Consider the following 27327-nt stretch of genomic DNA (forward strand, 5'->3'; position numbering starts at 1 on the left):
CATAGCAGGGTTAGCATTTGGTTTTTTTGGGGGGGAGGTTAGGGTTAGGTACCCCTATGGGCGGAAAGGGGGGGGTTAGGCACCACTAGGGGGAGATTAGGCACTAAGGGGGAGGGTTAGATTTTAGGCACTAAGGGGGGAGGGTTAGGTTTAGACACGAAGGGGAGAGACTTAGGTTTAGGCACAATGGGGAGGGTTAGAGTTAGGGTGTGTGGTGGAGTGGGTTAGGGTTAGGCTACAAGAAGGGAGGGTTAAGGGGAGAATTGGGGAGGGTAAGTATCAGTGCCATATTAAGGTCCACATGGGCCTGGAGCTGAAACTGAGAAAGGGCCTATTGTGTGCCACCACGGGGGTGTGACCAGCATAGTGGGTGTGTATCTAGTAACGTGGGCAGAGATGCCAAGAGCCGCCACGGGCCCGGGTACTGATTAGGGTGTGGCCTGATCGCCAAAGCTGTGGCCACGCCTCTGTAGCCATGGGGGGGGTGCTGTGAGCCCCTCAGCAAGGCACAAGTCCAGGGTGGGTGGGCCGATCAGTGTGATCACTCCCGCCCATAAGGAGAGGAGACTACTGCTGCTCAGCGGCAACAGTCTCCCTGCTCCCACTACCGGGCTGCTGGCAGGTAAGAGGGGTGGGGGGGGCGGCATCGGACCTGGGCGCCTCCAACAAGCCCAGGTAAATAGTACTTATCCAGCATACCACAATCAAACAGCGGTACCAGGGAGATGCCATGTCAGTACCATCCATGTAACGGAAGTGACCACCTTTTGGCCTATATATGAGAATTTTATACACCGTAAGTGATGTCAATTCCGGTTCACGGGCCGCAGCTGCTGCCTTTTTCCACATTGTCCATTCTTAGGTACATTCTATAACTGGCTTTGTTTCCATACACATTTCTCATATAAATAAATAATCTTGCTGTGTATACACAGAGGCACAATAATTGTGTAAGGGCTGCCCTATCTCTTCAGTGCGGGGGCAGTGAAAGCCTGGACTCGCACCCCATTGGCTACCACTGCAAGGGAGACGGGAATTGGAAGAGGATGACCAGCCGCTGGGAACAAGTAAGTATGGGTGCTGGAGGGAGGGAGGGTGGTTGGCAAGGAGTTAGGAGGAGAGAAGCAGGACTGAGCAAATGGTGAGGGGGGGGATGTCAGGATGGAGCAATGGGGGGTCAGAACAGCAGAGAGGGGATGGGGCCGGCCAGAGTGGAGGGCAGTACATAGAATTAGTATTAGGTATCCCAGCATATGTATATGTGTTTGTGTATATATATATATATCTATATATACATACATATTCTCAAAATATACATACAAACACATTTATCACAATATCTAAAAACTCACAGGGAGTAGCAGTGCACTCACGAGGAGCAGAGCACTGAGACTCAAGCTACAGACACCATGTACCTTGTCAGGCTCAGCAGCAGCAGCCCATCCCCGATCAGCAGCCAGTCCCCGATCAGCAGCAGCCAGTTTCCGTTTAGCAGCAGCAGCAGCCTGTCACCATCACCTGGCTGCCTTCACGGAGCTGACTGAACACTCAGCTGCTGTTGGGCGTGATCGTCCGGAGGCGCTTGTCACATGGCGCGGAGGGGAGGAGGAGCCGAGAAACTGTGTGTGCAGCGCAGGGAGATCTTATGAAGCCTACCCACTGCACCACTGTTATTATGCCTAGCGCCGGTATTTGATCCGCGGGTGGGACGTGCAGGCAGGGAGTTCAGAGGGCGGTATTGAGCGGCTGTGGGCAGCCGTGCTGTAATAACAAAATGTTTTTGTATTGTCTCCAGCAGCCCAGCAGATCCTGTGGGCCTATTCCAATAGAGGGCCTGGAGCTGCAGCTCCATCCACCCCATTGGTAATCCGGCCCTGGTAAGTATACATACCTGACCCCTGTTGGGAAACTGACCATCAGGATGCTGCTGTCGGTATTTTGACAGGAGGCATCCAGACTGCCAGTATTACATACCCATTCCCTTGAAAATAATTGGTCTGTTACTAAGTAAACGATAGATCAAGCATGATTTAAGGTTTCATATCTGTCAAGAAATCTTGAGTTCTTAAGCATAGAAATGGTTCACTTTCTATTTCATAGCTTGGATCCAGAGTAAATGAAAGGATACAAGAAAAAATATGCAATCATCAACTGTAAAATTGCAGAATTAATTTATCTTGCTACCATGCACCACCACATTATATCCACTAGGTGTCATATTACAAGAACTTTTATTAAGCTCAGCTCTATGGCACGCTTTCACCCTACTGTCTCCTACACATTTGAAACATAAGCACTATTATGACTCTAATTTACTATCCTCAGCTTTTAATTTCTCCATCAGTGCAGTAGATTCTTCTAAACTCATCTCTGTCAGCTTCTATGAACATCAGACGTGTCTTCCCGGATTCATAGCACAAACTGAAGAATTTTTAGAGATGTTGCAAAATTCAAAGTATATAATAAGAATCTTACGGGAAAAAAAAATGGCTCATAAGATAAGCTATAATGGTATAGATTTGTTCTCATACACTTCTCCTTTTTGCACCATATGACGCTAGACACATGGAGTAACTTAGATGCTCCGCCACATGTAGCATTTCCCAAAGTTTTGTACTTTTTCCTAGTGACTAGTAGGACAGCAGTTTGGACGCCCTGGGTCTAATAGGGTGCGATGCCCGTGATAATTAATGGGCACCCAGAAAAATTAAATTGCAACACTGGGTGCCCAATAATTATCGCCACCCACAAAACAATTAAATCGCCCCCTAAGTCACTTAACTGAAATGAGATTGAGGCCCTCTTCCTGGCGGTTCCCACTATTCTGGATATGGGCCGGATTCAGAGTTGTATGCAACAACTGCGATGGTGGTATGATGGCTTCCAATGCAGATTTACTGGCCCCACAAGGAGGTGGTTATTCTGTGTAAGCTTAGACTTACTCAGGTGGCTGATGCAGCAAACATCACAACGGATCCAATCCTGTCTTCAGACGGAGGCAGCAGATCCGAGATGCCGTCATTAGGTGTCTTTTTCCTTCAGATGTCTCCTGCCGGCATCAGCAAATTTTTGCAAAGCAGCTGAGTGTCACAGCGTCGCCGAATCAAAGTCTTGCTTACCTGGTCCGGCGACGCTGGGGTAGGGGCCGGCGTGGGACAGCGGTCGGGAGATCCCCGGCGCCCGCTGTCAGCTGTTCCCCTCCTTCTCCTCTGGCGGTTTTGTGCAGGGGGCCAAGGCTCCCATAGGAGCGCACGCACCGCTCTGCATAAGATTTAAAGAGGCAGGCGCTAAAATAGGGAGTATTGATTGGGGCTGGGGTTGAACTCTGACCTTTAAAAGGAAGTTCCTAGGAGCACTCCAGTGCCAGAGTATAGGCTCCATTACCATACTCCAGCGTTCCTGTGCATATCCTGACTATTGGTTCTGACCTTGGCTTGTTCGTGACTCTGATTCTGCCTGACCCCTGGTTCTGCGTTGATATCTGGTTCTGACCTCGGCTATTCCCTGTGACCCGTTTAAGTCTGCTCCCTGGTACCATCTCGTTTGTTTGGTTCTGACCCGGCTAGTTGACTACGCTAAAGTCTCCTGAATTACAACCAAGTTCGCCAGCACCTGTATAGGGAAACCTAACCTGAGGGCCGCGACCTGTGTGTCGGACGCAGCCAAGTCCATAACTTCTTGCGAGGGTCCCTGGAGAAAACCGCTAGCACATTAGACTTCGCTCCTCAGGAATAGGTCTAGCCAATTCCCTGAATACGGGTAGCATCCACAATCCGTCCAAGAGTCCTAACTGTGGAGAGTATGATGTTCTTGACCAGGACCATTTCTAGAGAATGGAAGATGATGAGCTCTATTTTGCCTGTTGAGCTTTGGTAGAAGTGGGATATCAAAGTGAACGCACAGGGTAAAGGGGATGGAGAAGTATGTGAAAATGATGATGAGGACATGCATACATTTCATAGCTACTGTGAAATAAAAATATATGTATATTTATTTATTGTAATTATGATGTGTTATGTGATGAATAAATATGGATAATTGCTAATGCCTGGCAATCTTGAACACAAAATGTAGCAATGAAAGATATTATTCATTGCTACATTTTGTGTTCAAGACTGCCAGGCATTGGCAATTATCCATTGGGAACTTCATATTCTGGCACCCGTTCTCATATCCTTATTGCGGGACTCGGTCTGATGTAGAGGAGAGACAGGATAAGAGAGGCGGTCACAGGCTGACTTTATTTCAAGCCTCGGGACATCTTCCTCCTCACAAGCACCTGCACACCGGTCCTTGCCATTCGGGGCGACCATCATCACGGCCCCTCATAACCAACACGGACTGGAGATATTTCTTCCTTCCCTTTTTTTGTCCAAGGATTGGGAACCATCAGTGTAGCGGCTCTCCTGGACCTAAGGAGAGGTTTGCCGCATCCCACGGAGTTGAGTAAGTGCCTAAGCAAGGTCCGGATATCCATTATATTAGTTGCACTTACCTCCGTACAGGACTTTTATATGTTTAAATGCTTGTGCCCTTAAGTGAAAACTGTGGACCTAAGACAGTTTCACTTATTTAATGTACAATATTGGATCTTAATCTGGTGAGCCAGTATGCTCTATATCAAGACATTTATATGCTGTCATTATTTTAGACAGTTTTATCAATCAGATCCCATTTGGGTTTTTTATATATGTGTTTTCTGGTTAGTTTGTTCAGACCTATATAGAAGGTCTTGTCCTTTTAGCACATGTGTCATTATATAATATAAGTATTCATGTGACAAAGATTGACCATTTATATGCTATTATTGGTGTCTTGCATTTATCTCTCTGCCATGTCTGGTAATTGTTTTTTAATTATTAATCAATACTATTAGCGCAACACCACTAGTGTCCATTTTTTCCTTGTGTTTGATCACCTTTGGTGGTCCTAATTGGGTGTACACAGACCCGTAGGTGTGTGCAGCTGCTTTTGGATCTATAATTATTGCTATTAGCGCCAGTCTGATTATTTTTGTACTTTCCTTTAGCATGCCTCCCAACCATCCCTATTTTGGCGGCAAAGTGTCCCATATGGGGGGGGGGGAATGGTGAATAGATGTCACGCGCTTGCAGCATGCAGCATCTATTGACTGGAGAAAGGGACTGAGAAGCATGCCCAGCAGCTCCAAGAGCACTGGGCATGTACCCAGCATGGTTAGAATTACGGGGTGGCACTCATGATTATGGCTTTTCCCATGAGACCACCCCCCTGTCCTTTGTCGGGTGCACGCACCTTAGGCGTCTGCAAATTCCACCAGGGGGCGCCAAAATGTATCTTCGCTTACCAAAAATTTTAGGCTCGGGCCGGCCCTGAGTGCTAATAACAGTAACAGACAGATGAGGGGGAAGATAGAGATGGACTAATAGGGGAAGTGAGAGGAGGGAAAGAAAGGGAAGTAGAGTGTAGTAGAGAAGAGAGGAGGAAAGAGAGAGAGAATAAAAAACCCACACAGTGGCATGGACAACATTTAGTTGGTAAATAAAGCACACACTTTTTAAAAATACATTTTAATTAATTGAAAAACACCTTTCATTTAAAGAGATTCAATCTGAGGAGTATAAAAAAAAACCATCTAAACAGCTGACCTCCAGTGCAGCCATCTTCGTCCCATGTGGACACCAAGACACATTGCTTATAATCATTAGGTTTAGTTATGCGGTTGGACAGGGTTGTTCTTCTATTTGTCAACATATTTTATGTTTGGCAGCCATCAGCATTGATTTTGCACATCACGTTGACCCCCCATTTCAGCACCCCAGGGTGTCCCAGTTTGGGAATCACTGCTATAGTACTAGAACAAAAAAAAAATTAGTAGACAGATCATCATTTAAAACTAATCCTCTTGTATTCTGCAGTGTATCCAGTGACATCACAGCGTCTGACAGCACAGATGATGATGAAGAACCAAGACTCAGGCTCAGAGTTCCCTCAATGGATTCAAAATTGAAACACTTTAAAACTAATGAGAACGACATTTCAGAGAATGAAGTGACACACCAGCATGGAAGACAGACAAAGGCATCAATATCTGGATGTAACAAACTTCCAACAGAGGATGAAGATCAATCCAAGCACAAGAACACAGATCCGCTGACACCATTTATTAGTGCTGAGGTTGATACGAAAGATACATCAGAAAATGTGGAGACATCCAAAGAACAGTCCAGAGTTCAAAGAAATATCTCAAAACCCAAATCAATTGGAAGTAATGACCAAAAGAGACAAAGGTACAATATACTGTTTTATAAACAAAATATTGTGAGGTCTTCAGATGTGCACACAAATCCCACCGTGACTGCAATACCATATGCATTGTCTCTGCAAAAATGTGCTAATGGTTTAGCTGTGGTCTCGTACACAGAGACGCTCGCTTCTGGCATCTAACATCCGCTAGTTGCGTACAAATGATGATGCATTAGGAACATCAGTCGCACATCAAACATCTGAGCAACCCTATTCTGTCTCAGAATGTTCATCTTACCTAAGACACTGGGGTCCCTGCAGTGGCTCACTAGGGCCCACCCAGAAAACGGTCCTGACACACCTGCATTTTTGTAGCCACACCCTATTACCTCCCCAAAACGCTGACTACCTGTTACTCACTTTGCAAAAAAAAAATCTTTGGTGCGACCACCGACTCAAACCCATCGCAGCATGTGCATAGTGTGACTTTGGCGCATGCTCAGTAGCCAAAAATTGCTCCACCTTTGTCCGACATCGACACTGCGTCAACATTTGAATCCAGCCCAATGCATCATGTTTAAAAACACTCAATAAACTTCTTAAATCTTTAACTTACTATAAATTAGGTGGTAAAAATGTTTTTTTTATAAAAATGAAGGTGATAACTCATCGGAAATGATTGGATACAGGGGTCTATTTACTAAGCTTTGTTAGGAGATAAAGTAAACGGTCATAAGGTACCAGCCAATCAGCTCCTAACTGCCATATCACAGGCTGTTTTTAAAAAATGGCAGTTAGGAGCTGATTGGCTGGTACCTTATCACCGTTCACTTTATCTCCTAACAAAGCTTAGTAAATAGACCCCACAGTAAAGTGTTGCCAAGTAAGGTAAAATTCAAAAACGGTCAGTCAAATATAGATGGCAGTACAATATTTTAAGAATGCAGGGAATATGTTCCTTCATTGACATTAATAGAAATTCCTTCCAAAATGTTGTCGCCTTCTTAGCATAGTGGAAAGCAGGCCTGTGTGTGGCTTTTTGAGTAGTACAGAAATAAAATGTATTCTTATGGGGCCAAATGTAATAGGGTGAGGGTTTAGAAAATGTGACAGTTTAGCAGTAAACGCTCACATTGGTCGAGTTTTATCTTCAAAATGTGAAAACATCTGGTTGAGAGTTTAAATCGTGAGTTTTTTTCAGTCTGAAAATATGTGAGCTTGCATGTTCTCGGACTCTATTACCTCTATTACATTGGATGAGTTTAAAAAGTGTGAGAGTTTACTGCTAAACTTTAACATTTTCTAAACTCTCACCCTATTATATTTGGCCCATGGAGTGAGATTGTTGAATAGAGATAGGGTCTAATCAAACACGTTCTATTAGAGATGAGCGGTTCGGTTTGCCTAGAAACCTAACACACCCGAACTTAGGGGAAACTAGTGGATCCAAATCTTGGGTCTTACTGCCAATTTTGGATCAGAAAACAAGGCAAAACGTCTCATTCCTGGTATCAGATCGTGCGTGTTTTGGATTGCATATAAAAGTCCCTCCCTTGTGATCGTGTACCATTTCACACAGGAGAGCGGAGGGGAATGGTGTTGGCTTGTGGGCTGGAGCACTGTGAGGCAATGTATTAAAAAACGCTTTAGCAAGCCATCAGGGCTCCAATAAGGTGCCATTAGGTAAGGAGGAGTTATTTAAATTTAGGTTTAAGAGTTTAATAGGGAGATCTGGATACATGAGTAAATATCTGGGAAGTGAGTCTGCAGGTATCATTGTGACTTATCAGTGCTTGTCACACACACTCATACACACTGCAGTGGAAACAAACAGGCTACGGTCTGTGTTGCTATTTTTTTTCTTAAAGTAAGCCCCCATCATCTGCTCCCCAAAACAATTCTTACAAATAAAGTGTTGTCTGTGTCTAAAAAACAAAGCCATTAGTGTAAAAAAAATTGCATAGTGACATCAAAATGACTGCACAATTACGACATTGTAATCGTGTAGTCGTTTGTCAGTTTGTGATGTGCCTACACTGAACGAACAGTCATTCACTGTAGGAACATCAATCATTTGCAAACATGTTGAACCTGATGTTATCGTCAGGTTGTACAACATATTTGTACGATGACAGATGTCTAAACGACCAGCGGGAGTGCGCATCGTTAGTCATTTTAGACATTTTTGTTAACAATCTGCAAATGATTTTCAAACGATTATTGTACGATTGAACGATATTGTTATTGTTCAATAACTCAATTGAATAGTCTAGTGGATGTGTGCCTTAAGTGACAGTGTATGCGGTGGTGAGGTGGATGAGTCAACTCAGCACACCAGAGTGAAACACCATTATGACATTTGGTCAGGCTTAAAAAATTGCCCAAAATTATTGACACTTCTACCATGACTCGATCTAAATTAGTAACCATCAATAGAATGGTGGATGGTTATTTTAATGACAATGTACAAATTAGCATGTGACACAGTCCCTTTGAATACTGGGAGGAAAAAAAGAGAATTTGAAGGCCATTGTACAAACTAGCTTTGTTTTACTTAAGCTTCCCACCTTGCAGTATGTACACAGTCGGGAACCTTGTGAGCAATCAGCATAAGAGGTTATTTCCTCAAAATGTGGAAATAATGATGTTCATAACAATGAACTATAATTTCTATGAGAAAAAAAACTTTGCTACCAATTACAACCTAGTACATAGACTTATGTAACAGTGGATTCCAGTGAGTATGAGTATGCACTTTTCATTATGGGCTTTGCCAAGATTGTGTGTGTTTGACAGGCAGTGTACTGTATATTACTGTACTTTACTGGGGAGTTCATGTTCTTTTGTATCTTGCAATGTCATCCATCACCAGTTTCTTATCCAGGCATACAGTCCCTATTTCCTGCAGCTTCTCAGCAGATATAGAATAGTATCTTCAAATCATATAATTAAATTATTCAATTTGACTAGGCTGTTACTCTGCCTTAAATTCTGAGGAATCAATCTAATTGGGATTTTGGATGCTTGTTGTTTGGTTCTCTTTTCCATTTCTCCTATTTACTTTTTTAATAATTAACTTATTAACACTAATCAATCAATGAATCTCATTTAGAGTCTTATTTTTTAATAGTTTGTTCAATTTAGATTTATCTATCTATAATTACATTCTGTAATCAATCACTCATATAGATTCTTGTTTTTTTATTGATTTGTTCAATTTATCAAATTTTAATTTATATTCTGTAATCAATTAATCTACTTTATTGGGATTTTGGATGCTTGCCTTGTTATACCAATTTTACCAGAGCAAAAACCAGGGTATTTGCTGGGTCTACCCGGGTCGCAGCTCAGTGTAAAAGAGTCCCTGAAAAATAACCTGGGTCAAGTGACCCGGCAATCCAACCTAGGTAGATACCAGGGTCGGACCCAGGATAAACCTGGGTAATGGTGCAGTGTAAACTACGCAGCCCGGGTTATCCGACCTGGGTCATACCTAAAATGAGCTGATTGGTGGTTGTGGTGCAGTCACCTCCCACTTTTTATGACCTCACAAGTTTAGCAGGGCAGACCCAGGTTTAGTGTGAATGGGGCTGACCTGAAAATAACCCAGATCGATGGTGCTGTGTAAACGGTGTCTGACCTGAGTTGGAACCATGTCTCAAAACCCAGGTCGGATCCAGGTTTTTGGTGGAAAAGCGGTTTCACAGTGCTTTCCGTTTTTTTGATTTACCTTTTTTTTATAGTTAAATTATTAATATCAATTAATCAATCATTCAATGCTTTTTCTTCTACTATATAGTACTTCACCACTATTTACCTGTGCTGGCCACTGGCCCCTGATCTGCACTAGTTGTTCTTTATATTTTTTTAAACTGCCATGTGTTTGTGCAGCTGCTCTGTTGCTTAATTTAGCCAAGCAGCTCACTGCAGCCTTTGGCCAACATTGGTGAAAACTGAAAACAACATTGTGAGCTATGAGGTGGTCAAATTGATTGGAAATTAATGGTATTGAGGCTAATAATACTGTAGGATCAAAAACAGGCCCAAATTACATTATTTTAGCCATTTTTATGCATTTTCAAAGAAACAGAGATCCAAAACTAAACTTGAGGGTGGTTTTGGCAAAACAAAAACACTTGGGTCCATGCACATCTCTAGTTTCTATGTACAGTATAGAGAACTGTTAAAAATAAGAATACAAAAAATATGGAAGGCAGGTAGCATGTCTTCTCCCCAAGAATCCTCAAACAGCCCGACTGATAGATAACAATGGAATGGTTTCCACTACAACAGGTGACTGATATCACTACTAGTGCTTTCTGCTGATCATCCTGATCTCTGTGTGCTGCAGTAATTTACAATATTATTACCCCAGTATAATGGACAAGGATCCCTAAGGCCATTGCCCCAAAAGAATAATAAACCCACACAGAAATATAGGGGTGTGGGGAGACAAGATGGCGCTGCAATATAAAAGACTTCAGCCGTCCACTCCAAAAAGACCTACACCTCAAAGTTTAAGAAATACTGAACAGCTAGTGGTAGAGTGTGGGGAAAACCGGCCATGTCTCTTAGGTCACGGGGAAAGTATACAAGAAAATTACTTATCTTCAGATGTAATGAGTAGTAGTTGTTTTCTTTGTACTGTAGATGTTCTCTGTACCACTTTTCTTTGTAAATCCCTATACACCCCAGGAAATAGCTACAAAATAAATACCCACCCGCATTTTAGTGCAACCAACATGAAGTGTTCAAAGCTGGGAAATATTTACTAAGCCTCGGATCAGCGACTTTGACTGATGGATTTAAAATGGTAACTGTAATAAATGCTAAATGGGGCTTGTTTATCATTTATTGCAGGTGTCGTTCTAATTCCATCGGTCAAAGCAGACGATCCTTGGCAGTTTTGATAAACTGCGGCTTAGTTGATCTACTCCCTAGTCTCTGACAGGCTTCAAGGGAAAAGTGTATATGTGAGCACACTCCAAGAAATATAATAAAATGATCCCCATACACACAGAAACCTGACACAATAAAACACTTTAATTACTTAATATGTGCAATACGTAAGGTGTAGGTGGCGGACCTTTGATATGATGTTTACAAGTTTGCACATTAGAATATGCAAAGTTTTTTCTACAGTAGCTTTCTGCACTTTACAGGGCACTTTTACATTCAGAGTAAAAGCCCAAAATGTGCAGAGAGAGGAGGCATGCACCTTGGTGTATTCTGGGAGACCATCCAGACACAACAATGTAATACCAAGGTATTTTGCGGTACAACTCAATCATGATCCAGAGAAATGGAACAATTTCAAATAAATTCCAATTTGCAAGCAGAATATTAAAAGCAAATTTGCCATAATTCCCAAGTTATAATTCAATTGAACCACAGCAAACAAAATTTCTAGCCTTAATACAACCATTTTTCCAGAACCTTTTTTTTATACATACAGTATAACAAGACCAATATCTGCTACTGTAGCTTAATAATGTTTATTTCAAAGTGAATAAAATATTTGCTTATATGATATAAATGACTTCTGCTGCTCTGAATAATTCAGGAAGAATGTGATTAAAGCAAACAGTTCTGAATGCAGTATGATATAAAATATGCAAACAATACTACTACAAATATAAGCAAATATTAATTTTAGATGTTATGCAAAATTATATTTATGCAATTCAAATCTAGCACCACTTTGGAATCAGTACCATTCAGTTAAAATTGTAGTTAGGAACAGGCTAAGGATTTGTTTTTGTTTTTTTTCATTTTGGTGTAAGGTTTACAGTCTAAAGTTAGAGTGTTTAGATAGGGATGGAGTTGAACCTAGTTCTATCTTTCAACAAAAACAAGTGGAGGCCTGACCCTGGGGCTGATTCGAATCACATGTGACTGCAGTTACTGTGCAGGACAATCACAAAGATTTCAAGAACATGACCATCGGCTGCTTGCTGTTATTCTAGAATGAATTAAGCTTTTCCAGGACACACTGACTAATCTTCTGCGTAATGATGAAAACTTTGGCTTAACTTGGTTTAGGGTTAAAGTGGAATTAAGCTAAAATAATTAGAAAAACAAAATATTGTACATATGTTGCAAGCAAAGCTGAGCTGTACTAGAACTCCAGGGGATGTAGTTAGCAGATCGGTAGCTGGGATGCTGCCATACTAATCCCGACGGGCGAAGCCAGACACTGGACTTAAGATAAGCGTAGAAATACTGCCACCTATCTTAATCCCGATGCCGGAATCCAGAAGGACGCCATCCCAAACAAGGTAAGTCCGAGGCGTCTTAGCTGTTAGCCGCAGTGTGGGGGGGCTAGGAAGTGTTAGGTTTAGGGAGTGTAGCGGGGTTAGGCACCCCTAGGGGGGGGAGGGTTAGGCCTAGGCACGCAGGGGGGACACTTAAATTTAGGGAAAGGGTAGGGTTAGGCTACAAGAAGGGAGGGTTAGGGGGGAGTAGGGGAAGGGAAAGTATACTTACTCGACCCCTGTTGGGATACCAACCATAGTGGTGCTGCTGTCTGTATTTTGACAGGAGTCATCCCAACTGTCTGTATTATATACCCATTCCAACTCCATAACTACCCCATTTTGTACCGGTTAGCATATTGGCAGATACGCTTTGTAGGAGCCCACTTTCACAGAATGTTTGATTCATCCTCTCAGTGACACCCCTTTGCTCTGGATTGTATGTTATTTTTGTCTGGAACATAATTCCATAGCTTTTCAGAATGGCTTGTGTCTTTCCACTATATTGTTTCCCTTTATCTGCATGTAGTGTTTTTGAAAAACATCCAAACTTGTCCTTTACTTGTGCAAGATATTCTGCAAGTTTTTCTGAGACTTCACACATACTGTGCAACAGGTAAAAATGTTGTGAGCTTTAAGTAATCAATGATTGTGAGAAAATATTTATTTTGTCCTGGGGTCACATTTCATTAGTATACAACTCCACATACATTTGTGCAAATTAGGTCTAGACACTTCCTAGCTCTGCTGTTTCTGGTTCTTGGATAACTTTTTCTTGTCATTTTCCCTTTTAACCATCTTACAACTGTAATTACTTCCGTACAGGGATCAATCTTTATACCAATTGCATGCTGTTCTTGGGCTAATATTCTGATGGCTCCGGGATTTCTGTGTTCTAGATGCTGTTGCCATACATGAATACAGTTAATTTGCTCCAGCTTAGCAGTATTTACAGCTTCATTACAATTTAACTGATAGTTGATTTGTGATTTTTCCTTCTGCAAGTGTGTGTCTACCATTTGTAATAATGCATGAATCACCTATAAATGTCACATAACAGATTGGTGTCAAGATTAGACGCAGCACATTCTTCATAGCTATCTTTCTGGAAAATGTTGGGGAGACTAGACAGTAAATATACATCTCATATTCCTTAAAAGACCATATAATGACTATTAGCTGTGGCTATTTTTTTCTGAATTACTTTGGACTGAGTAGAGAAATTATTTTCATATGTCATATGACTTGTAGCCGAGCATTTATCACTGTGCCTGCGCTTGTATTGAAAGCGCATTCAGCATTATAAGTGTTTTCCAGCTCCTTTATAGCACTCATTGCATTTTGATTTGCATCTTGCTATCCATCTGATTCATTTTGGTTTTCTAGACACTGCAATCTGCCTTTAAGTGATCAGATTTCTACACACAAAACATTCATGTGTTTCTTAATAATGCAGTCCTGAAGTCTCAATGCTGTATCATGCATAGTTGCAGTTTCTATCTTGCAAATGAATTCATCCACAAATTTCCCTTTAACATAATCTAATGCAAGTTACTCAACTAGCCTGGCATTAAGTCCTGTTACAAGTGTCTCATACTGGTCTGGGAGACTACTGAGTAACACAGCTGCTACAGTATATGAAAGACTTATTTCTTCTCCAATGCAGCACAGACACTTCACCATCCGTAGAGTTCATTTTATGTGATCCTGCATTTGAGCAGTTTAGTTTGGTACAACGTTCTTATTAAACACATCATATTACTGATATTATCTCTCTCATGCACATTCTGCAGCACTTTCCACAGTTGTTTAGCAGTGTCACAGTTTTATTATATATTTGCACATTCTAATCATATACACTGAAAGATATTGTACTCTGGCCTTTATGGTCTCTCTCAGTCAATTCCTCTGTAACTGGTTCAGGAATCGCCTCTTGTATACATTGCCAGTTACTATCATTTATAAGCAGTGGCATCCCTTACTTGGGTGACACATGGTGCGACAAGTAAGACCACTATCATGCACCGACAGCATGCACAAGGGGACATGGCCTTGCTCCACAAAGCCATGCCCCCTTATGTGTGCCAAGCTTGGGGACCACATGACCACATGTCACGCCCCCCCCCCCCGTTCTTGGCACAGTGGGCTTACCCAGCGAACTCCGGAAGAAAAGAAAAACCAGCACACCAAATTAACAAAAATACTCACTTTGTATTAAAGTACTGAGCAGCATGAAAAGGGACGGTCACATGTGATGTACAGACTCCATAGGACAACAGCACGTTTGTTCCATGGCAGTGAAGATGCAAGATAATACTGAGACACCTTATCTATGATGGAACCCCGCTGTTCATTTACGCTTTGAATACATACAAGTGGAGTCTTAAGTATATGCTGCTGCTACATTATGCATATCAGCACTTTTTGACATGTGACCGTACCTTTTCATGCTGCTCAGTACTTTAATACAAAGTGAGATTTTTGGCCAATTTGGTGCGCACCCAGCTCAGAAACAGTAATTGACAATAACATTAACAAGTGTACATACTCCCACCCCAGATGTAGCTTAACAATCTACTATATAAAAGCAAAAATTTGTCCGTCTGTCTTTCTATACAAATCCACAGTTTACAAGCCAAGATTGTGAAATTTTACATATGAGTGTATTAAAACACGGCCGAGGCAACTAAAAAAAATTTGAAATCGAAATTACTGTTCATTTTTAATTAATTAAAAAACACAATTTTTGCTGGACGCTCATTTTGGGGCCTTGCGCTCAGTACTGCTGTCTGCTGCCTCCAGTGGTGATATTTAAGAACTTTCTTATCTCTACTATTTATACTATTTCTGTCCTTCTGTCTAGGGATGGACATCGGAAGCCACCATCATATGATGGCAGTGCTTCCACCATTGAATCTTTCGATGCAATGGTAACTAATCATCGCATCAAAAGCATTCAATGGTAAAAAAACTATTCATATGAATAGTAAAGGGAAGATGTGGAGGAGAATGAGACACACTGTCACTGCCATGCTGCTGCTGCTGGGGGCACTTAAAGCAATAATAAACTGAAGTCTAAAAACATTATTAAATATACTTATAACAAACAGAAAATGAACCTTTTACAGTACCAGCAGAGAAATCACTTCCCATCTCTGCTGGTATAAACGTTGTTAGCTGTCACTCTGTGTGTCTGTGAGTGACTGCTGCTGCTGGGCCAGGGCTGCACACTGACTGGCTCTCACAGTCTCAGAGAGCCAATCAGAGCTAGCAGAAAGGGGAGGGAGGGACAAGTCTGAGGCAGTGAGAGATAGCCTCCAACGATCCTAGCAACATGAGCCAGAAAGATTATCAGAGGCAGAGACACAGCAGCCATGGGAGGCATAGCTTATAGTATTTAAAGAAAATAAGCCACCATCGACACACCACTGAATGATTACCATTCGATGGCAGCAAATATCGGAATGTTGCCATAGAATGGTAAAAACAATAACATCGGAAGAAAAACATTGATGGTCGACAAACATCGACCATCAATGTCCATCCCTACTTCTGTCCTTATGTCTTTCTATACAAATCCACAGTTTACAAACCAAGATCATGAAATTTTACATAGGAGTGTATTAAAACATGGTCGAGGCAAGTAAAAAAAAGATTGAAATTGAAATTAATTACTGTTAATTTTTAATTAATTAAAAAACCTCAATTTTTGCTGTACGCTCATTGTGGGGCCTCACGGCATATGGGTAGGGCCTCGGAGCGAGCCTTTTGTGTTGTCATGTTTTGTCATGATCTTAATGTTTATTATCGAAGAGAGCTTTAGCAGGCTTTCCCAGCGTTCTAAGCTGTCTGACTATACCAAATTATGCAACAACATTGACTTCTTTTTTCGATCTGTGACAAAATTATAACTTTGCAAGGACCCTGCTGTACTGTGAGCTGCCAAAGTATTACACATGGAATGCTTCTCAAAAAACTTTTGCACAGAAAACAGGGAGACGCTGTAGATGGTCATCCTGGTATCAGAGCAACAGAAGCACTTGGCCATGTTTACACTGTACATCTGACAAATTTTTAATGCTTCTATCTCCGAAGTTTGCTTTACACCGTTACAGGTCCTACTTCCTTCAAAGACCTTAGGACTGTTGATGGGGAAGTTTGTCCCACTTTTCGTGAGGCCTGCCTAAGGAGAGGTGTGTTGGCGGATGATGTGTAAACAAACATTCTTAAAATCCCGGGCAATGCCGGGTATTGCAGCTATTAGCAATAAATGGTAAAATCGTATTACCTCATTTGTACACAAAATAATGTGTCATGGTACCATATGCTCAATACTCCACATCTTTTCAATACTCCTTTAAAAGTCAAATGGGAATCTTTTTTCCTGTAGTACGTCCAGCTGTAAATGAGCCGCAAACAGCCTCAACACAAATTGTAAAATTGTACCTACAATATACATAAATGTCTACTGTATGCCTTATAGACAAAAAGGAACATATAAAAAAAATCAGCAGATCTACAATTTTTTGACTCGTGTTGAAGCAACAGCTCAGGAACTTAATACATTAAAGATGACAATTGGTTATTTTCACACATGTACTATACAATACAGACCTAGTCATTTGACCTAGTAGTTAGACCCTGTTCAGGAAATAAAGTAATGTTATATATATATATATATAACATCAAAGTCCCGGCACTCACTTATATAATGTAGTTAATGCGTGGGTGCCTCCATAGACCACCAGGTATCCCAGATGAAGGGCATGTGCCTGAAACGTCAGATTAAAACTTGCCAATCAGTACTTCAGTTGTGGAGTGCCGCCATTTGTTCTTTGCTATATACATGTATAGATATATTTATAGCAAAGAACAAATGGCAGTACAAGTGAGTTCCGGGACTATATATATATATATATATAATTAGTGGAGTTTTGTACTAGTTTGGTACTAGTGGAGACTTGCACAAGATGTTTGCAACATTGTGACTGGTAAGTTACCTCTTATTATGCAACAGTTGCTTAGCATCTAAAGATAGTAACAGAGCTTACAATACACTTTCTCCCACTTTGAACACACAATTTAGAGGCAATCTGAATACAAGTACTCCCCCGCCACACATTATATGAATATTTTCTCACCCTACTTTTTTGATTTAAGTCCAATGAGTGTAGAGCTATATGGTAATAATTTATTGTTTAGCTATTTTGTACTAGCTGGGATACCCGACATTGTCCGGGTTGAAGACTGGACTCTGAATTACACCAGTAGCATTTATTTGTTTACATTGTCCTCGCTTATAACCCTATTCCATTGATCCTGAAAAGGACCCCACTGTTTTCTAAAATGCATGCAAACAGTGGCGCAACTATCGTGGGTGCGACGGCTATGGTGCCTGAGCTGCTTCTGTGGTCAGCCACTCCCCCTGCACCCAGTCATGCACACAAGGTGGGCCGGTCCAGTCAGGGCAGTTGAGGGGGGCCCGGGTGTCAGCAATGTTGATTTTGTGCCGGCCCATCAGCAGATTACAGCTGGCACACCGGCAGGCAGTCATGAGAGAAAGCACCGCTGGTCGCGAGACAATCATAGCTCACAGACTGGCAGCAAATCAGCAGTGGCAACTCCTGATTGGCTGCTGGTCCGCAGCTCTGATTGGCTTCCGACCGGCGCCAGATTAAATTGCATCAGCGCTGTCTGTCGCTGCCTGCCATGGCCATTTTTAACGATTGTGTGACAGTGTGTGGCCCTGACAAAGTTCAAACCTAGGCAAAAATCTAATCTTGGTCAAACTACACCACCATGGCTTTCTTCCTTATTATATAGATTTATTTTTGTTTAAAAATAAAATATAAGTTATGTTTTAATAAGTTGATGTGACCAGTGTATCTTTACTCTATTTCTATTGTACTTGTCTAAATTAAAGATGAGTTATGATCAGTGCTTAAAGTGGTCCTAGAGAAGTGGTGGAACCCAACACCCCCCTCTGCATTTTTTTTTTTTTAAAAAGGGACAGCGAGCACCGTAGTCGCGTACTGAAAAAAGGGGTGTTGCCTCAAAAGAAAGGGGCGTGGTCACACAATAATATTCCCAATTCAAATTATGCCACACAGTAGCACAATCGTGTTTCACCCTGATTCACATTACAACACATAGTAGTGTCCCTTATTCATGTATGACACACAGCAGTGCTCCTTTTACACAAGACCCACATTTGTGCCCCTTATACACAATGCCAACAGTAGTAGTCCCTCTAATACACATAATGCCCACAGTAACCCCTTATACAATGCCCACAGCAATACTTACCTTAAGCCCCGCTCCTGCGTCCGCTGCCTACGGTCCGCCTGGCTGCTCCTCTGAACTATGGGAGAGACGTCATGATGCCTCTCCCACAGTGCACTGCACACTGCGGGAGCCGGAAGCTGGAGCTCAGGAGTGAGCTCCAGCCTCCGGCTGGCACTATGGGGAGGGAGCCAGGCGCTAGCTGGTAACTAAATCTCAACCTACCTGCGGAGCCAGGCTGAGGTGGGTCGAAGGAGGTGGAACTGGTTCCGTCTCCAAATCGAAGTGGCTGTTCCGGCCCACTTTAATCCCTGGTTATATTGCACAATTAAATCAGCATGTAAATTGTACATAACATTAACTGTACAATTTTGTTATCCACTGTACAGTACTACAAAATGTAATTTCTTTGACTAGTATGGTAGCAGTAGTTTTCTATAAATTCAGATCAGTACTGCATAAATACAATTTAAAACAATGGTCTGTAATTTTATTCAAAATCATCATGCATTTTGCAGTAGAGACACAATAGGGCAACAATATTTAGTTAATGAACAATTCATATGTTGCTGTGGCTCCACCTCACTTATGCCAATACTTTGCTCATACTGGGCATTATTCAGATTTAGGAGAAAATTGAAAAAAATGGCATAAAGTAGCAATTTGTTCCTGGAACAAGCCATGATGCAATGCAAGTAGTCCAACTGCATTTATTTTTTTCATGCATATTGACTGCTTTTGTACTGTATGTGTTGAATAAATACTGGGCACATTTAGTAACTCACTGTATCCCAACTAAAAAAATTGTTTGTCCATTTATATCTGCCTCTTCTAAGGGCAGACTAGATGGGACTGGCGCATGCGGTGGTGGGACAGCACATGTGCAAAACACGGCCTTCTAGGGATTGCATCGGCTGCAGCCCTAAAGGCCCCCATACATCAGAGATTGATTGCACCAATCGTGCAATTTGCAATCGATTGTGTATAAAAATCTTTCCCTTTTTCAATCGATGGTGGCAATTCTGCAATCTGCAATCGATTGAAAAAGGTTAAGATTTTATACACAATCGATTGCAAATTGCACGATTGCTGCAATCAATCTCTGATGTATGGGGGCCTTTAGACAGTAGGTAAAGCTGCCTGATAGGAAGAGTGGCTACCCATTAGAAGCACGCTCTGTCCTGTGTGTGATTGGCAGGTAGCAATGGGAAGCCATTGACAGCCATAGTGTAGCCAGTGGAGTAACAGATTGGCTCACTGAGGTGGCAAATTTTACTTGGGATGGGGGGACTGCAGCCTTGTAGACCCTAAGTAAAATCTGCCACTGCTTCTAACTCTGGCAGGCCCATAAGAAATGTTTAGCTCATGTTGTAACCTTCCCCTCTTGGATGGATATGCTTGAACGGTGCCATTGAGTGATAAGGGGGTCTAGTATTTATCAACAATTACTGCAGATGTGTCCTCACTTAACCATCCTTGTGGCTGGACATAATGAGCTGTATAGAGGTTTACACTTGATATGTTATAAGCTACAGTATTATTCTATAGCAGCCATTCTTAAACTGCATGTCATGACGCTTTAGAGTGTCATGCATTGGTTCCTGGTGTGTCACGCTCAATGACAGTGGGGTAAACAAAAAAATGCCTCTCAATACAGAAATACAAGTTGGAAGCTGCTCAATCACTTCAGTAATATCACTCAGGTGCATGTAAGGGAGGGGTTAGTCTATACAAGAAACAACAAAAAGTATTCCCCCAGCTATGTGTTAATAAGTGAAGGTGTGATTAAAAAACTAAGAAAAAAAAAAAATAAATAAATATATATATATATATATATATATATATATATATATTAACACATAGTTTTTCCTTTCATCTTATATTAACACTTTAGTCTCCCACTGGTGTGCTTCGCTGGGGTGGCTGGCTATCGCCGGCTTTTTTGGGGTTCTGCACCCCAGATTCTGACCAAGTGATAGGGACCTCCGGTATCAGAGACGCCGTGACGCGGCCCGGAGGCTTAGCCATATCTTTGCAAATATATGCAACTGAGATCTCTGAATTATCTACCACCATGTAGTTTTTCAAATCTTATTGCTGATTTCATTCTGAGTGCTGGGGGAATACTTTTTGTTGTTTCTTGTATAAACAAAAAAATGGCCAGGTCCTTCAGGATGTGCAAGCAGAGTAAGCAGTGCTTGTCTACACCTCATTGTCAGCCTAACACTGGTGGCAAAGAGATCAAGCCATAAGCACATGCATGGTAACTGGCCACACATGCACAAAATACATGACCTGAAAGGGAATCTGCTAAGCCTTACCACCTTTACAGGCCCCCATTGAAGGGCATTGGGTAACTCCATCTCCATATTTCGCTTTGACACTTGTTAACTCGGGGTCGGTTTAAAACAGGAGGGAGCCCAGTGATTTCTGTGTGCAGCGCTAGCCGACAAGGTACAGTACTAAGGAGATGTAAGTAGAAGTACATGTATGCACCCATTATAGATATGCCAATGTGTTAAATACACCAGATACTGCGGCGATTTCTCTACATTATCCCTGTTTTTAAATAGGAGGAAGCAGTGATAACCTTTCTCCGTGCTTTTTGCTGACGAAAGGTTATCACTGCTTCATAAATAGACCCCATGGTGTGTGATTAGAACATCTTTAGGGCAGGATAAAGTATAATAGTGGGACCAAATCATTTAAACTTTGCTCATGTACCAAAACTTTCCCCTAAACTTGGACTGCAACATTTACTATACCTTCTACCTATTCATTTACTATACCTTCTACCTATTCATTTACTATACCTTCTACCTCACATTCAGGTTTAGACCGTACTTTTTTCGGAAAGACAAAACATGGTTAAACATTGTGGCAGCTGCACAAGTGATGAGTATTGGACTTCTGAGAGGAATATTGAAAAGAAGGAGAGGGAGCAAATAATTAGGTTGGACTAAGCGGATTTTTGTATCGCCTAGGGCCCTGTGAGCTATATAGGATCTGCTAATCAGTGGCGTATCTATAATGGGTGCAGTGTGTGCGGGGCACTTGGGCCCCCGGCCCCGCACCCATATTACTTTAAACTCATCTGTCCGCGGTCCCGCATCGGGTGTTAGCGCTGTTCAGAACACTGGAAAATGGCCACCGCGGCCATTTTTCCGGTGTTCTGCAAATGCGCATTAGACTCTGGGCACACTCTAGTCTACTAATGCTCCGGTGGCTGGCCAGCTGCTTCAGTCAGCTGACGGCGACCGGGGAGAGAGGAGGGGGCCCCGCACGGGGAGAGCACACGGGCCCCCTCCTCTCTTAAGATGCCCCTGCTGCTAATCACCAAAATAACAAAACAGTTTTGTTGGGCTAGCACTTCATCAAGGGCTACTGGCAGGCTCCAAACCCAGCAGCTCTGCAATATTACAGAACTCTGCAGGAAACCTGACACATACATTATGCAGCAGTGAGTTATATACAAGCAGAACAGAGGTGAGCTATGGACAGTGGTCAAATCTCTGAGAATTCTCATTGATAAGTCTCTACAATAGTATTAGCAGAGTAAGCAGTGATAGCATAATAGGCGTCTCAACCTGTTAGGGTTAATGTAATCAATATGGAATGCGAGCAGACGTGCCAAGAGCAGTAGTCCTCCAGACAGAAGGTTAAACCAGGGTATAATGCACTTTGGCCAAGTGACAAGTGGTGTTAAATATGTACAGTAACACAGTTGTTGGTGCTGTAGTCAACGCTGTCAGGAACCCACCGAGTACAGTTGCACAGAGTATGGAAATATACACAAATTATATTTATTCTGGGAACAGGTATACAGACTGACTGATGCAGGTTACACTTATACAGTAAATGCAGGCTCACTTGAAATGCAGACACAAGAAAAACACTGGGAGTCCTGAATATACACTGGTATGCAAACACAAGAAAAACACTGGGAGTCCTGAATATACACTGGTATGCAAACACAAGAAAAACACTGGGAGTCCAGAATATGCACAAAACACACAGAGATGACTGCAAGATAATACAGAGTTCAGAATGGACACAACAGCAGAATGCAATAAAGTACTAGATAAATAATGAGGAAGGGAACCTGATGAATAGTCAGTAGTTTCTATGGGATCTGTCAGGCACAAGAAACAAAGGCATTCAGAGAACCACAAGTAACCAGAGACAATTGTCAATCCAGCAATGAGTGCTGGATCAAGGCCCCTATACATCAGCAATCGATTGTGGCAATTCTGCAATTTGCAATCGATTGTGTATAAAAATCTGCAATGTATGGGCTTCACAGATCGCAGATTGCAACCAAAAAGTGATTGTGATTGCTAAATCAGATTGTCCAACATATTGGATTTTCCCAGATCGATTGGGGCTGCAAATTGCTAGTGTATGGACATGATCAGCAGATTTGCAGACCGTTACTAGTAAAATGATGTGCCTTTCAACATTGGCAGATCTGTGTTTGCTGCAATCGATCTGCAAATCACTGGAATAGATCTGTAATGTATATTGCTAGATTTTTAAATCCTAATATCCGGCAATAAATGTTCAAATTGTTCAATTGTGGTTTTAAGATTACTTATGTATGGGGGCCTTCAGACAGACTTAAATAGCCAGGTGTCAGTAATCCATGTTGGTGATGAGTAGGTAATTACCTGACACCTGACTGGAGAACAGGCTCTGAAGAGCTGCACCTCTGGAGGACTCTGGAACTGCAGCTAAAGCTGGCCACACACTAGACCACAGGTTCTCAAACACGGTCCTTAGGACCCCAAACAGAGCATGTTTTCCAGGTCTCCTCACAGAATCACAAGTGAAATAATTAGCTCCACCTGTGGATCTTTTAAAATGTGTCAGTGAGTAATAACTACACCTGTGCACCTGCTGGGTGACCAGGAGAACGTGCACTGTGTGGGGTCCTGAGGACTTAAGGTGCGTACACACGTAACGATGTTTTGAACGATTTAACTATAATGATGTCATTATCATTCAATCGTTCAAAAAATCGTTCAGTTTCTGAGTTATAACAATGGGGGTCATTCAGACCCACTCGCGAGCGGCAGTACGCTCGCAAGTGGGTCGATGTTCCCCACTGTGCATGCGCACGACGGAGGGAGCTCCGTCGTGCGCATGCGCGAGACCCGGCGAGCGACGGGCGTTCCATCGCTCGGGGTCTCGCACCAAAGGGGGCGTGCTGTCGATGTTGATTGACAGCACGTCCCCTTTGGTGGGCGTGCCGGGGGCGTGCCCATGGAAACGCCTACCGTCTCAAGCCGGCCCCACTGACATCACTAGTGATGTCAGTGCGAGTGATTTTGGCTCTTATAGAGCTAAAATCACTCCGGGGCTTGCGGTTGGGAAACCCGACCGCAGGGTTTCCCTCGCAAGTCCGATGGTCGCGATGGTCAAGACCATCGCGACCATCTTTTTGCACGCTCGTATATGCTGTGGGTGGTGACCCACAGCTATACGAGCGTCCAGGAGGACGCTCCATTTTAATGGAGGAGGGCCCTGATTCAGAGCGAGCGCTCTGGTCAGAGCGTCCGGCTCTGAATCAGGCCCAATGATCGTTTGTAGTTCATTTCAGACTGTCCAACATAACGATTTTCATTAAGGGAAGGAACATTTTTCGTTCATCGTTGTAAAAATCGTTCATTACACTTCAAAAAATCGTTCACTTTTCAAGGGAAAATCTGACAGATAATCATTGGTTACAAAATCGGTACATGTGTATGCACCTTTAGTTTGAGAACCACTGACCTAGACAATAGCAGTGGTGATACAGTGTTCTTGCTGTTTGGTATTGCGGCTCTGAATGCTGTGAGTATCCTGGGTGTAAATGCGTGCAGTAGCGCATGTCAGAGGTCGGGCATGTCTAACTGACTCCGGTAGGTCCTAGTGACCACCAAGTCAGTTTACCGTGTCAGTGTACTGGGAGGAGGCAGTGCAGGAGTTCACTTCTTTCAACAAATATTATATCACCACAACTCTTTCTCACAGTAAAAAGGTTTTCTTAATAAGATGGTAGATGTTTTATAATGGTTCAGGCACACATTATTTTTTTTATTTATTACCAGTTTCTTATATAGCGCAGCATATTCCGATGCACTTTGGAAATAACATTAACCTACCCTCCCACATGACCCGTTCCATTAGGTACAAAATGCACTGCTCCTTGTCTTCCCACCTAATGTATGATTGCAGTCACCTGTGTTGAACTAGTTCATTGATGGGACAGGTGTTTCACCACAGGTGTCTGCAATCATAAATTAAGAAGGAAGTTCTGGAGCAGAGCATTTTGTACCTAATGGAATGGGTCATGTTGGAGGGCCTGCATTAATAGAACAAAACTGGTTGGTAACAGACAGACATAATAGTAAGAGGGCCCTGCTTGCAAGCTATATAGTAAGAATATATGCACCATAAGGGGCCTATCCAATAGCAGATGTTTTTCTGAAAGATGAAAGACAAAAGCTATCTATTGAAAATTCCGATGGCTGTGCTGAAAGATATCTGTCATGTACATGACAGATTTTGGCAAAAAACGAACGATGAACGATATCGCATGACATCATTCAGGGAGTGGATTTTTTTCCTCTGCATCACTCTTTTGTCGTTTACCGCATATAAACATATAAACTGCCAGATATTTCTAATATCTGGCAGCGATATGCGATAATTGACCAACATGTTGGAGAGATGAAAGATTCAGTTTATCGACCGCGGGAGTGCGCATCTGTCATCGTTCAGGTCCTATCCATAGCAGATAAATTGAACGACTGAATGATATATTGTTCAGTCGTTCAATTTATCTGCTAATGGATAGGCCCCTTCAGTGTGATTTATCTATCACAGTCAATGAAGTGACAGAAGAATCTGATTGGTTGCAATGTTCAACTGCTCCACTTTATCTCTCTGAAAGGTTTGATGCATCTTCACACAGAGACCTGTTATTAAGTGGACCCATGGTGATATGACAGTTGTCCCTTGAAAGTTCACCAGAAAAACATTAATTAAAAGTAATATTGGTTTAACCTGTGTATAGTGATCAGTGTGTAACAGTTGTGTGATGTCAGTGTGACTTATGTATAAATATCAGTGTGCATCAGGTGTGTGATATCGGTGTGACCGGTGTATAGAGATCAGCACTGCTGCCATCAGCAATTGTGGGGACTGGAAGTGACAAAATAGACAGCACCCCAACCCCTGTGTTTTTGCAACTCCAGCACTGCAGTGTCTCCCCAGGTCCAGCCCGACCCCCTTCTATCTCTCCAGCCCGACCCCCTTCTGTCTCCCCTGCCATACCCCCTTCTGTCTCCCCTGCCAGACCCTATTCTGTCTCCCCTGCAAGTCCTCCTTCTGTGTCTCCCCTGCCAGACCCCCTTCTGTGTCTCCTGCCAGACCCTTTCTAGTCCAGCCCCCCTTCTTTATCCCCTAGCAGCCCACATTCTGTTCCCCTACCAGACCCCTTCTGTCTCCACAGCCAGCACGCTTCTTTGTCTCCAGCCAGCCCCTCTTCTGTGTCTGTAGTCCAGCCCACCATTCTTTCTCTCCAGCCAACCCCCCTTCTGTCTCCTCTGCCAGACCCCCTTGTGTGTCTCGTGCAAAACACCCCTATTGTGTCCCCTGCCAGTCCCCATCCGTATCCTCTACAAGACCCCCTTATGTGTCTCCTGCTAGCCCCCTTCTGTGTCTCCTGACAGACCCTTCTATGCCCTCTGCCAGACCCCCTTCTTTGTAACCTACCAGATCCCCTTTCTGTGTCCCTTGCCAGACCCCCTTCTGTGTCTCCTGCCAGACCCTTTGTGTCTCTAGTCCAGCCCCCAATCTTTATCCCCTACCAGCCTGCCTTCTGTTTCCATTACCAGATCCCTTGTGTGTCCCCTACCAGATCCCTTGTGTGTCCCCTGTCAGACCCCTTCTGTCTCCCCAGCCAGCCTCCTTCTGTGTCTCCAGCCAGCCCCTCTTCTGTGTCTGCAGCCCAGTCCCCCATTCTTTCTCTCCAGCCAGCCCCCCTTCTGTCTCCCCTGCCAGGCCCCTTCTGTGTCTCCAGTCAGACCCCCTTGTGTGTCTCCTGCCAGACACCTTTGTGTCTCCTACCCAGCCCCCCTTCTGTCTCCTGCCCAACCCACCTGTCCTGATTTGTCTGACTCTTGTTTCCAGCCCCAGCCACAACCAGCCCTCACACTTACTTTCTTCTTGTTGCTCCTCATGCGTCAACAACACAGCTTCTCTCTGCAGTGTCCAAAGAAAGAAAACGTAATTGCTCAGTGCCACGGTCGGTTAGCGGGATGGATTGCTGGCAGCGGAATGGATTGCAGATGGGCAGCAGGATGGATTGTGGATGGGCAGTGAGATTGCGGATGAGCCCCCCTCTCCGTCTGGGCCCGGGACTCCAGTCTTGGCAGTTCCCCCCCTGATAGCGACCCTGGTGATCAGTGTGTATCTGGTGTGCAAGATTAGCAGGGCCGTAGCTAGGGTAGTGCGGCCGGTGCCATCGCACAGGGCACCACAGGTCAGGGGGCGCTGTTTGGGCCTGTCAAATTTCTGTTTA

The 27327-nt window shown here is 43.0% G+C and overlaps 1 protein-coding gene across 1 annotated transcript in view; it reads left to right on the top strand.

Annotated features, from left to right (window-relative positions):
• The window catches only part of LOC148540302 (uncharacterized), a 181211-nt gene that overhangs the window by 122228 nt on the left and 31656 nt on the right, over window positions 1-27327 (top strand). The window contains exon 7 of the mRNA XM_088443136.1: window positions 5898-6269. Coding sequence (XP_088299262.1) covers window positions 5898-6269 — 372 coding nt within the window. The remainder of the gene's footprint in view (window positions 1-5897; window positions 6270-27327) is intronic.

The sequence above is a fragment of the Taudactylus pleione genome, unplaced genomic scaffold (assembly GCF_031769625.1).
Source record: "Taudactylus pleione unplaced genomic scaffold, aTauple2 ptg000019l, whole genome shotgun sequence".
Taxonomy (NCBI): domain Eukaryota; kingdom Metazoa; phylum Chordata; class Amphibia; order Anura; family Myobatrachidae; genus Taudactylus; species Taudactylus pleione.